This window comes from Oncorhynchus kisutch, linkage group LG3 (genome assembly GCF_002021735.2).
Source record: "Oncorhynchus kisutch isolate 150728-3 linkage group LG3, Okis_V2, whole genome shotgun sequence".
NCBI classification, from domain to species: Eukaryota; Metazoa; Chordata; class Actinopteri; order Salmoniformes; family Salmonidae; genus Oncorhynchus; species Oncorhynchus kisutch.
In genome coordinates, this window is record NC_034176.2 from 5,072,473 (window position 1) to 5,085,233 (window position 12,761).

At 44.8% G+C, this 12,761-nt stretch overlaps 1 protein-coding gene across 2 annotated transcripts; it reads left to right on the plus strand.

The window, feature by feature from the left end:
- Positions 1–392: 392 nt before the first annotated feature.
- LOC109882302 (endothelial lipase) lies at positions 393–8,053 on the plus strand. 2 transcript variants are annotated; one of them, XM_020474403.2, is made up of 10 exons: positions 393–746; positions 2,150–2,337; positions 2,457–2,636; positions 3,513–3,624; positions 5,028–5,252; positions 5,489–5,731; positions 6,162–6,282; positions 6,589–6,819; positions 7,106–7,213; positions 7,348–8,053. In XM_020474403.2, exons 1-10 carry the CDS (start codon positions 656–658, stop codon positions 7,358–7,360), a joined length of 1,512 nt encoding a protein of 503 aa, XP_020329992.1. In that variant the 5' UTR covers positions 393–655; the 3' UTR covers positions 7,361–8,053. The 2 variants fall into 2 exon arrangements, with proteins under 2 accessions (XP_020329992.1, XP_031672561.1); XM_031816701.1 differs by lacking the exon at positions 393–746 and adding an exon at positions 1,102–1,579.
- The last annotated feature ends 4,708 nt before the right edge of the window (positions 8,054–12,761 follow it).

The following is a 12,761-nucleotide window of genomic DNA, read 5'->3' on the forward strand; positions in this document are numbered from 1 at the left end:
AAAATAGAAATCGACCTAATCTCTCTGTGTTTTGACTGTCAAACCATAGCCTATATAAATGTGAGTGGTTACTATGGGGTAAATAGCAAAGGGAGGTCCAGTTTGACTGGAAGATTTAGAGACAAAAGCATGCGGCTGTGTGATGCCTACAGGTTATGACATGTTGTAACTGAGATATTAACATTTGTCTTCCATGCCTCACTGTAGCCTAGTTGTGTACTCAGTGTAGGCTACTCCACATACTCGGAGCCATACAGGTGCAAATCACATGGTTTGTTCTTTACACACCGCCCTGAAAGGGTTAAAAAGAAGCAATGTGAGAAGCCTACTACAAACTCATTCATCCTTTTCTTCGCCACGCCTTTAAAACGTAAACAAATGGGGGCTTGACCAATTACAGGCCTAGAATTCCCACGTAGCGATCTGCCGATGATCAGATGACTAAAGGAGAAACTATTTAAATCTGTAATGAGAAACTTGACGCAAGTTCATACATTCACTCTGCTGCTACCGGTTTTCAGGCACATACGAAACACTGCCGCCGGCTTTTCATTGACACTTGGTTCATTGGACAGGCTCACTGAAAAACACCAACTGTGAACCTTCCAGTTATTAACTGAACAACTAACGCGCTTTACATTTTTTTTGAGAAGAAATGAAAAATAACACTATTTTGTTGTGGAATTTCTTACTTTGTGCAGTTGCTTTCTTTGTGTCGGGAGCGGACGAGAACACCATTTTCAAAGGTAAACGTATATTAAATCTAATCACACTATTTCATTTGACTCTTTAAAATCATATTCGGATATCCTGCCCTAAATTTAAATATTAGTCTAGAGTACCCACTGTAGTTAGGGTCATAAAGGAGAGACACCATGAAGAAAGGGTCAATGACTCTTATTAAGGCAGTTTTCGTGTGAGTTGAAAGAGTGACTTTAGGAAGAGTTAACAATGTGGCTCAAAACCCGGACAAGACGCCACGTCTCCTGTTCCATATTGACTCGAGAATGTCAGATTTATCCGTGTTTTACCGAGAACCCAGTCAGTGCCCCGCGAGTCTATTTAAAAGTAGGCCTAAGCGATCCGTCTAAATTCCAATGTTATATTCCGATAATCTTTACATTTTTACATGAAAGCTATTTTATGTAATACCCACAATTCCACTATCCTGGTCTGTTCCTGAGAGGAATTTATGCTCATGTGCCAGTCGTACCAAAATCTAAATCAGAATATATTTCTGAATGACTATCCTGACTACAGTAGGACCAACTTCCCTCTTTATTTAACTGCAGATATCCTGAGAGTTCGTGTGAAAGCGTGTCAGTACGAGCACCACCAGTGTAAAACAGTGTGAAGCTCTGGAGTGCGGAGATGTGGCCGTGCGCCAGTCGCAGAAAGGCCACGGTAGCAATTCATGTGCGCCGAGTTTAACACGTGTAGACTACAGTAAAATGCTTACAACAATGCGGAGTTTTTAAAATAATAAAAATGGTAATAAAAGAACAAGGACACTATATACAAGGAGCAGGCCTACTCGTATCGCGTTAATGTGACTAGGCCATCAGAATGGATAATAGCGGTGGGTAAGCCGTTTTTGTATGTTTTATTTTACCTTTTTATTGAACTAGACAAGTCAGTTAAGAACACATTCTTATTTACAATGACTGCCTAGGAACAGTGGGTTAACTGGTCTAGGAACAGTGGGTTAAGTGCCTGTTCAGGGGCAGAACGACAGATTTGTACCTTGTCAGCTCGGGGGTTTGACCTTGCAACCTTTCGGTTACTAGGCTACCCTGCCCCATGAGCGTTTAATATTATTTTTTAATATCTTTGCTTCTGTATGTCTCAACTGTATAGACTACACTGTCTGTACTACATTAACAGGTGATTTCAGGGCGTTGTCATAGAAATAGCTAAAGATGGCTTTATAGTAACAGCTTCCCCTCCTTACTGCTCCTCCTCCTTCACAGTTGATCTGTGAAGCAAAGCTCCTGATAGATATTCACCATATTCCTTTCACCAGGCTGGTGCGCTGAATGGAAGATGAAGAATCCAGGACAACACTGAGATGCACCTAGATGATACTAATACTGATGTCCCCGCTCTCCTGTTTCCTCTCCCTCTTCCTTCACTCCTCTCTCTTTCTCAGATGAGGAGTTTAAAGTGTCACGTGGCGACGAGGATGAGACGGTCCATGACCTTATCACATACAACATGAGGAAGAGTCTGGACCTAGACGTGGACGGCTGCATCCTGGTGCCTGGTGAGAAGAGGAGTCTGCTGGAATGTGGATTCAACGTCACGGCCAAGACCATCTTCATCATCCACGGCTGGACGGTAAGACTCCCTTCTCGACTATCCTCACACAGTTGGCTTCAATGAGTCTTTGTGTTTTTAGAAGTGTGTGTGTGTGACAGTTTGAGGATCATTGACACTTTGAGAACCCCCCTCTCCAGATGAGCGGGATGTTTGAGAGTTGGATGCGAAAGCTGGTGGCGGCCATGATGCAGCGAGAGCCAGAGGCCAACGTAGTCATCGTTGAATGGCTGCCCATGGCCCACCAGCTCTACCCTGACGCTGTCAACCACACCCACCAAGTCGGCCTCAGCGTCGCCACCACCATCAACTGGCTCCAGGTTTGTAATTGATTTGAATTGACTTGATAGTTATGTGGTGTCTTCTATTGGTGAATTTGGTTTGTATACATTGATCTCTAGGCTTACAAATACTGACAAGAGGACAGTGCTGTCTCTAGAAGCTTAGCGGATCCAGGACACATGGAGTCCAGTGTGCTTAGAGCACAGCTGAGTAGCCTAACACCCTTCCAAGCCAACCAACTGGCTACTGCAGTAGTAGTAGTAATGTGTTGCGCAGGATTGGCTTGCAGGGAAATTTCCCTTAGCAACAGAACAGCCGGGAAGCCGCTGGCAACCTTTGCAGGTGTGGGTGGGAACTCTGGGATTCTAGAATTCTTACGAGTTCTGGGTATGCTGACATTTGGTTGGTCGGCACTCGGCAGATGCTCTTGAGGAAGAGTTGTCCTGTATCTAGTTTTGCGATTGGAATGGCTCTCCTCACGAGCCAATGGCTGTATTCCCAGTCCTCTCCCCTCATTCGGGACTTGACTTCCACTAAAGCAGAGATGGGGTTTAGCTCAAATCCACTGCTTTCCTCTTCACTCATCTTGTCTGTTCAGGTGGATGATTGAGGGGAAAGGAGGCTATTTAACAGTATTGGGACGCATCCAACGTCTCATTCAGGCTCATGTTCCCTGAACCAGATCAGGACACGGCTGACACGCAAGCCCAGGGTTCAGGCTGTGGATAGGGGAGTAGATTGAGGCAGAAGGTAGCGGTGCTGTTGCATGGAAGGAAGAGCGGGAACGTATTCTGCCCTCATTATCTCCGCTGGGATTGGCTGGTGCCCAGGGAATGACGGACTGCTATTGGCCGGGGGCCAGGTCTTGTTCACTGTAGCAGCAGCTGATGAGTGTGTTGTCTTGTATTCGATAGGAGGAACAGCAGATGCCCTTGCAGAATGTGCACCTGATTGGCTACAGCTTGGGGGCCCATGTGGCGGGCTACGCTGGCACGTTTGTGCGAGGAAGCGTCGGCCGAATCACAGGTAAGTGGCTCGACGACGGTATGACATCACTCACTGTTGCTCCTTTACAACTCTGACCTCTCATGACCCTTTGGCAAGGTGCCAAACTCTTGTAAATCAAACTCCATACTAGTCCAATAGGAAACGAGTACCCATTAGGGTAAAGCTCCATACTAGTCCAATAGGAAACGAGTACCCATTAGGGTAAAGCTCCATACTAGTCCAATAGGAAACGAGTACCCATTAGGGTAAAGCTCCATATCGTCCAATAGGAAACGAGTACCCATTAGGGTAAAGCTCCATGTCGTCCAATAGGAAACGAGTACCCATTAGGGTAAAGCTCCATGTCGTCCAATAGGAATCGAGTACCCATTAGGGTAAAGCTCCATGTCGTCCAATAGGAATCGAGTACCCATTAGGGTAAAGCTCCATGTCGTCCAATAGGAATCGAGTACCCATTAGGGTAAAGCTCCATGTCGTCCAATAGGAATCGAGTACCCATTAGGGTAAAGCTCCATGTCGTCCAATAGGAATCGAGTACCCATTAGGGTAAAGCTCCATGTCGTCCAATAGGAAACGAGTACCCATTAGGGTAAAGCTCCATGTCGTCCAATAGGAAACGAGTACCCATTAGGGTAAAGCTCCATGTCGTCCAATAGGAAACGAGTACCCATTAGGGTAAAGCTCCATGTCGTCCAATAGGAAACGAGTACCCATTAGGGTAAAGCTCCATGTCGTCCAATAGGAAACGAGTACCCATTAGGGTAAAGCTCCATGTCGTCCAATAGGAAACGAGTACCCATTAGGGTAAAGCTCCATGTCGTCCAATAGGAAATGAGTACCCATTAGGGTAAAGCTCCATGTCGTCCAATAGGAAACGAGTACCCATTAGGGTAAAGCTCCATGTCGTCCAATAGGAAACGAGTACCCATTAGGGTAAAGCTCCATGTCGTCCAATAGGAAACGAGTACCCATTAGGGTAAAGCTCCATGTCGTCCAATAGGAAACGAGTACCCATTAGGGTAAAGCTCCATGTCGTCCAATAGGAAACGAGTACCCATTAGGGTAAAGCTCCATGTCGTCCAATAGGAAACGAGTACCCATTAGGGTAAAGCTCCATGTCGTCCAATAGGAAAAGAGTACCCATTAGGGTAAAGCTCCATGTCGTCCAATAGGAAAAGAGTACCCATTAGGGTAAAGCTCCATGTCGTCCAATAGGAAACGAGTACCCATTAGGGTAAAGCTCCATGTAGTCAAACATCTAACTAGCGTCAAACACGTCTTTATGGAGCGACGGATGTGTTAAGATGTCTATAGTTTCGGTTGTATTGACTGTATGCCTACACATGTTAGACACAACTCCTTGTCTTGTCCACCAAATGAGACGTTCCTGTTTCCCCCCCCCCCCCCCATCTCTCCTATAGGTCTAGACCCGGCAGGGCCCATGTTTGAGGGGGTGGGGGATGAGAAGCGCCTCTCTTCGGACGACGCTGACTTCGTAGATGTCCTACATACGTACACGCGTGAGGCTCTGGGAGTGAGCATAGGCATCCAGCAACCTATCGGAGACATCGACATCTATCCCAACGGAGGAGATGTGCAGCCGGGCTGTGACCTGACCAGCGTGCTGACCAGCGCCTCCGGAGGAAGTGAGTAGTCATGGAGACCAACATCTTCTGAATCTTTCCCAAATGTTGTTTTTAAATATTATGAGTTTTATTTGAATAAATCTCGCTTGGTGGATTCTCTTGTAATACAGTCCCTCCTGGTTCAAGGAATCCTCCAAACAAGATTTCTGAAACTCAGAGTTCTGCAACCTTAATTTGGACACAGTACCGTACTGGTTTAGCTGTTGAGTTAATCTGACCCGTCCTTCCCTCTACAGACTTCATGGATGTGATGAAGTGTGAGCACGAGCGAGCCGTACACCTGTTTGTGGACTCTCTGCTTAGCAAGGAACACACGAGCTTCGCCTACCAGTGCACAGACCCTGAACGCTTCAAGAAGGGCATCTGCCTGAGCTGTCGTAAGAACCGCTGCAACCAGATGGGTTACAACGCCAAGAAGACGAGGAAGAGGCGCAACAGCAAGATGTACCTGAAGACCCGCGCCGACACACCCTTCGGAGGTGAGCTGTGTTTTGTAGCCCTATGGTTGGTTTAGTGGTTCCAACAAACTGTAACCAGGTTCTAGTTTTTCCTCCTGCCGCGGGCTCTGGGTTTAAAGCCTCCTGCCGTGGGCTCTGGGTTTAAAGCCTCCTGCCGCGGGCTCTGGGTTTAAAGCCTCCTGCCGCGGGCTCTGGGTTTAAAGCCTCCTGCCGCGGGCTCTGGGTTTAAAGCCTCCTGCCGTGGGCTCTGGGTTTAAAGCCTCCTGCTGTTTTAAATCTACATCTGTAATGCCTTGTTTCTTATCTCTTGGCTACTGCTACTGATATCTCAACTTGTGTTTGACACACCTTACAGTCATAAAAGCCACTAATCTCCTGTATAAATTAAATCTTTGCCCCTAGTGTTGATGGAAGTGATTTTTAACCCTCTTGGGCTGTTTGTCCCTCCTAGGGATCCATTATCAGATGAAGATGCATGTGTTCAACAGAAAGCAGGCTGACAATGCTGACCCGACCTTCTACGTGAAACTGTATGGCGCTCACAACGACAGCCAAGACTTGCATGTAGACATGTGAGTACATGGTGTTACTATACTAGACCTAACCCAAGATGAAAGGTCTTGAGTAGTACTATTGCACTGATATTGTGACTTGTACTAGGTCTCAAGGTCTCAAAGCTAGGTCTCAAAGCTGTGTGTGTTGGGGGTGGGAAAAGACCTCTGTACTGAATGGGTTAAGTTAGGATTGTGGTGCTGCTCATTTGAATGTGTGGGTTTTGATCAAGCCCTTCTCACTTAATAGCAAATAAGTGAAAACTATTTACTGTTTGTAAATGACCTGTGATTGATCTTTTTGTGTCTTTCCCCCCCCCCCCCCAGTCCTAACAAAGTGGGTTTGAACCTGACCAACACCTTCCTGGTCTTCACCGAGGATGACATTGGGGACCTGCTGAAGATCCGTCTGAGCTGGGAGGGGGCGTCTGAGTCCTTCGGGTCCTTCTGGAAAAGCATTAAGAAGAACTTCTGGGACTGGAAGAGCAGCAGTAAGCCCACCAACCAGGTGTTGGAGGTCCGTAGGATCCGTGTCAAGTGTGGAGAAACACAGAAGAAGTAAGTTGGGGTGGGAGAACAGCGGCAGCCATTTTGTTTCTTTTTTTAGAAATGCTAGTTGTAATTCCATTGGGTGGTTGGTGGTTCGCCACGGCGACCATCTGATTTTATAAAACACTCATAAACTGGGATGTTGTCATTAGTCAATTATACCTTTTTTTTTTTTGTTCTTTTCACTTTTATAAACTGGGACTCTGCTTTGGCATATTTAGTACAGTGTCTTGCTCTTTGCCTTTTTGTGTGTGTGTGTGTTGTCTTCTCATATTGACCATTTGTGCTTGTGTAGGTTCACGTTCTGTGCCCAGGACCCCTCGTTGACTGAGATCACTCCAGGACAGGGGATCACGTACGTCAAGTGTCGCGATGGCTGGGAGGTAAAACCCAGTAACAAAAGGTACAGCCCATTCAAAATAGTGTTTTGGTGTCTGACTCTGTATAAATCTTTATTACTCTAGACCATTAGTTCCTGAGATTTGTCTGTCTGATGTCAATCATGGTTATTGATTGTTCTTGTTTTGAATTTGACAGATTACAGGTATAAGGATTCAGGACTTCAACGATCAATACACTGTCACCATGGGAACCCGACGGCGGGAAGAACGAACCGCCACCTCTTCGTCTGAGCTCCTGGATGGTTTCTGTTGGTTACTGATGCTCGCATGACTCCGGTCTCTGTCAAATGGGACGACGGGAGGCACGTGCTGTGGGAGGGTTTGGGGCGGTCCTTAATTGTACTGTCTGTCAGGACTGTCTTGACGATTCTTAGTGTTTCTTTGTGCAGACTGGCAGTCAACTCGGATTAGGAAAATGGTGTTAAAATGTGTTATCGGACATTCCCCAACAAACCTAGTCTCTTTACTGTATATTTTTTTATTAATTTATGAAGAATGGAAGCACTGCAAGACCGAGCTTTATTTATCAACCCCCAAGTACAGCCTGTACTGACGCACATTTGAATTGTTTAATATTTGTGAGTTGCAGTATTTGTCTGCTTGCGTTTTGAGTGTATGTCTTTTTGTTATTTGTGTAGTATGACCGTGGTGTGTGTGTGAGCGTGCTCTTGGGTAGAGCGAGCCGACTGAGATTAACGTGACTACACTGTATCACTGAAGGAGGTGACATTCACATGATCTTTCACTGCATTGTGACTTCTGTGTACCATAGTAGTTTGTGTATATAATGTAACTAACATTTTGTTTTTTTCCTAAATAAATTAAAATTCACTTATTTTTAATTCTGTTTTGTCCTTTTATATTTCGCTGGATGGCCATACCAAGGTGTGGTCTGACGTTTGGCTCTTAAGTATAGAATACTTGCAATTACAAGATTTACTAACCTGGTAGTGCACTACTAAAATATGGCACCCATTTTGAGTTGCTCTAACTTAAAGCCCCAAAATCTGATGATTTCTCAGTATTTATAGTGCAGTGACTATGTTGACTTAATGACTTAAGTCCATGTTAAGTCTACTTGCAGTACATTCAGACCCCTTGACTTTCTTCACATGTAAATCCTCAATCTACACACTGCCCCCATAATGAGAAAGCTAAAACGGGTTTTTAGACATTTTTGCAGATGTATTAAGATTACAGCAATGTAGAATAATAGTGAAGACAAACTATGAAATAACACACACTGAATCATGTACTAACCAAGAAAGTCTTAAATCAAAATATATTTGAGATTTTTCAAAGTAGCCACCCTTTGCCTCAGCTTCATGAGGTATTCACATGGAATGCGTTTCAATTAACTGGTGCCTTGTTAGTTTTGAAGAATTTCTTCAATGCATTTGAGCCAATCAGTTGTGTTACAATGGTATACAGAACAGCCCTATTTAGTAAAAGATCACGCCCATATTATGGCAAGAACAGCTCAAATGAGCCAAGAGAAACGGCAGTTCATTACTTTAAGACCTGAAGGTCAGTCAATCTGGAACATTTCAAGAACTTTGAATGTTCAAGTGCAATTGCAAAAACCAGCAAGTGCTATGATGAAACTGGCTCTCATGGGGACCCCACAAGAATGAAATACCCAGAGTTACCTCTGCTGCAGAGCATAAGGTCATTAGAGGTACAAGCCTCAGAAGTTGCATCGCAAATATATTTTTTACAGAGTAAACGTAAGACATCTCAACATCAACTGTTCAGAGGAGACTGCGTGAATTAGGCCTTCATGGTCAAATTGCTGCAAAGAAACCACTACTAAAGGACACCAATAAGAACAGACATGCTTGGGCCAAGAAACGAGCAATGGACATGAGATTGTCCTTTGGTCAAATGAGTCCAAATTGGAGATTTTTGGTTCCAACTGCCTTGTCTTTGTGAGACGCAGAGTTGGTGAACGGATGATCTCCGCATGTGTGGTTTCCACTGTGAAGCATGGAGGAGGAGGTGTGGGGGTGCTTTGCTGGTGACACTGCCTGGGATTTATTTAGACTTCTAGGCACACTTAACCAGCATGCTACCGCAGCATTCTGCAGTAATACGCCATCCCATCTGGTTTGCGCTAAGTGACACTATCATTTCTCAACAGGACAATGACCCAAAACACTTCCAGGCTGTGTAAGGGCTACTTGACCAAGGAGAGTGATGGAGTGCTGCATCAGATGACCTGGCCTCCACAATTACCCAACCTCAACCCAATTGAGATGGTTTAGGATGAGTTAGACTGCAGAGTGAAGGAAAAGCAGCCAACAAGTGTTCAGCATATGTTTGAACTGTTGGAACAGCATTCCAGGTGAAGCTGGTTGAGAGAATGCCAAGAGTGTGACAACACCTGTTAATTGAAATGCATTCCAGGTGACTACCTCATGAAGCTGGTTGAGAGAATGCCGAGAGTGTGACAACACCTGTTAATTGAAATGCATTCCAGGTGACTACCTCATGAAGCTGGTTGAGAGAATGCCAAGAGTGTGACAACACCTGTTAATTGAAATGCATTCCAGGTGACTACCTCATGAAGCTGGTTGAGAGAATGCCAAGAGTGTACAGAGCTGTCATCAAGGCAAAGGGTGGCTACTTTGAAGAATATAAAATATAAACTCAGCAAAACAAGAAACGTCCTCTCCCTGTCAACTGCGTATATTTTCAACAAACGTAATGTGTAAATATTTGTATGAACATAAGATTCAACATCTGAGACATAAACTGAGCAAGTTCCACAGACATGTGACTAACAGAAATTGAATAATGTGTCCCTGAACAAAGTGGGGGGACAAAATCAAAGTAACAGTCAGTATCTGGTGTGGCCACCAGCTGCATTAAGTACTGCAGTGCATCTCCTCCTCATGGACTGCACCAGATTTGCCAGTTCTTGCTGTGAGATGTTACCCCACTCTTCCACCAAGGGACCTGCAAGTTCCCAGACATTTCTGGGGGAATGGCCCTAGAACTGACCCTTCGATCCAACAGTTCCCAGACGAGCTCAATGGGATTGAGATCCGGGCTCTTCGCTTGCCATGGCAGAACACTGACATTCCTGTCTTGCAGGAAATCACGCACAGTACGAGCAGTATGGCTGGTGGCATTGTCATGCTGGAGGGTCAGGTCAGGTTGAGCCTGCAGGAAGGGTAACACATGAGGGAGGAGGATGTCTTCCCTGTAACGCACAGCGTTGAGATTGCCTGCAATGACAATAAACTCAGTCCGATGATGCTGTGACACACCGCACATGATGAACCCTCCACCTCAAAATCAATCCCGCTCCAGAGTACAGGCCTCCGTGTAACGATCATTTCGTCAACGAAGAAACGCGGAGCCGACCATCACCCCTGGTGAGACAAAACCGCGACTCTTCAGTGAAGAGCACTTTTTGTCCTGTCTGGTCCAGCGATGTTGGGTTTGTGCCCATAGGTGACGTTGTTGCCGGTGATGTCTGGTGAGGACCTGCCTTACAACAGGCCTACAAGCCCTCAGTCCAGCCTCTCTCAGCCTATTGCGGACAGTCTGAGCATTGATGGAGCGATTGTGCGTTCCTGGTGTAACTCGGGCAGTTGTTGTTGCCATCCTGTACCTGTCCCGAAGGTATGATGTTTGGATGTACCGATCCTGTGCAGGTGTTGTTACATATGGTCTGTCACTGCGAGGACAATCAGCTGTCCGTCCTGTCTCCCTGTAGCGTTGTCTTAGGCATCTCACAGTACTGACATCGCAATGTAATTGCCTTGGCCACATCCGCAGTCCTCATGCCTCCTTGCAGCATGCCTAAGGCACGTTCACGCAGATGAGCAGGGACCCTGGGCATCTTTCTTTTGGTGTTTTTTTGGAGTCAGTAGAATGATAGTGTCCTAAGTTTTCATAACTGTGACCTTAAATGCCTACCGTCTGTAAGCTGTTAGTGTCTTAACGACCTTTCCACAGGTGCATGTTCATTAATAGTTTATGGTTCATTGAACAAGCAGGGGAAACCGTGTTTAAACCCTTTACAAGGTAGATTCGTAAAGTTATTTGGATTTTTACGAATTATCTTTAAAAGACAGGGTCCTGAAAAAAGGGATGTTTCCTATTTTTGCTGAGTTTATTCTGATTTGTTGAACACATTTTTGGTTATTACATGATTCCATGTGTGTTATTTCATAGTTGTGATGTCTTCACTATTATTCTACAATGTAGAAAATAGTAGAAAATAAAGAAAAACCATTGAATGAGTAGGTGTGTCCAAACATTTTACTGCTACTGTAAGTATTCAGACCCTTTTGCTTTGAGACTCAACATTTAGATTCGTTGCGTACTGTTTCCATTGATCACCCTTGAGATGTTTCTACAACTTGGATTGGAGTCCACCTGTGGTAAATTCAATTGATTTGACATGATGGAAAGGTGCACACCTGCCTATATAAGGTCCCGTAGTCGACAGTCAGAGCAAAACAAACAAGCCATGAGGTTTTTATTTATTTTATTTTATTTTACCTTTATTTAACCAGGTAGGCAAGTTGAGAACAAGTTCTCATTTACAATTGCGACCTGGCCAAGATAAAGCAAAGCAGTTCGACAGATAAAACGACACAGAGTTACACATGGAGTAAAAACAAACATACAGTCAATAATGCAGTATAAACAAGTCTATATACAATGTGAGCAAATGAGGTGAGAAGGGAGGTAAAGGCAAAAAAAGGCCATGATGGCAAAGTAAATACAATATAGCAAGTAAAATACTGGAATGGTAGTTTTGCAATGGAAGAATGTGCAAAGTAGAAATAAAAAAATAATGGGGTGCAAAGGAGCAAAATAAATAAATAAATAAAAATTAAATACAGTTGGGAAAGAGGTAGTTGTTTGGGCTAAATTTTAGGTGGGCTATGTACAGGTGCAGTAATCTGTGAGCTGCTCTGACAGTTGGTGCTTAAAGCTAGTGAGGGAGATAAGTGTTTCCAGTTTCAGAGATTTTTGTAGTTCGTTCCAGTCATTGGCAGCAGAGAACTGGAAGGAGAGGCGGCCAAAGAAAGAATTGGTCTTGGGGGTGACTAGAGAGATATACCTGCTGGAGCGTGTGCTACAGGTGGGAGATGCTATGGTGACCAGCGAGCTGAGATAAGGGGGGACTTTACCTAGCAGGGTCTTGTAGATGACATGGAGCCAGTGGGTTTGGCGACGAGTATGAAGCGAGGGCCAGCCAACGAGAGCGTACAGGTCGCAATGGTGGGTAGTATATGGGGCTTTGGTGATAAAACGGATTGCACTGTGATAGACTGCATCCAATTTGTTGAGTAGGGTATTGGAGGCTATTTTGTAAATGACATCGCCAAAGTCGAGGATTGGTAGGATGGTCAGTTTTACAAGGGTATGTTTGGCAGCATGAGTGAAGGATGCTTTGTTGCGAAATAGGAAGCCAATTCTAGATTTAACTTTGGATTGGAGATGTTTGATATGGGTCTGGAAGGAGAGTTTACAGTCTAACCAGACACCTAAGTATTTGTAGTTGTCCACGTATTCTAAGTCAGAGCC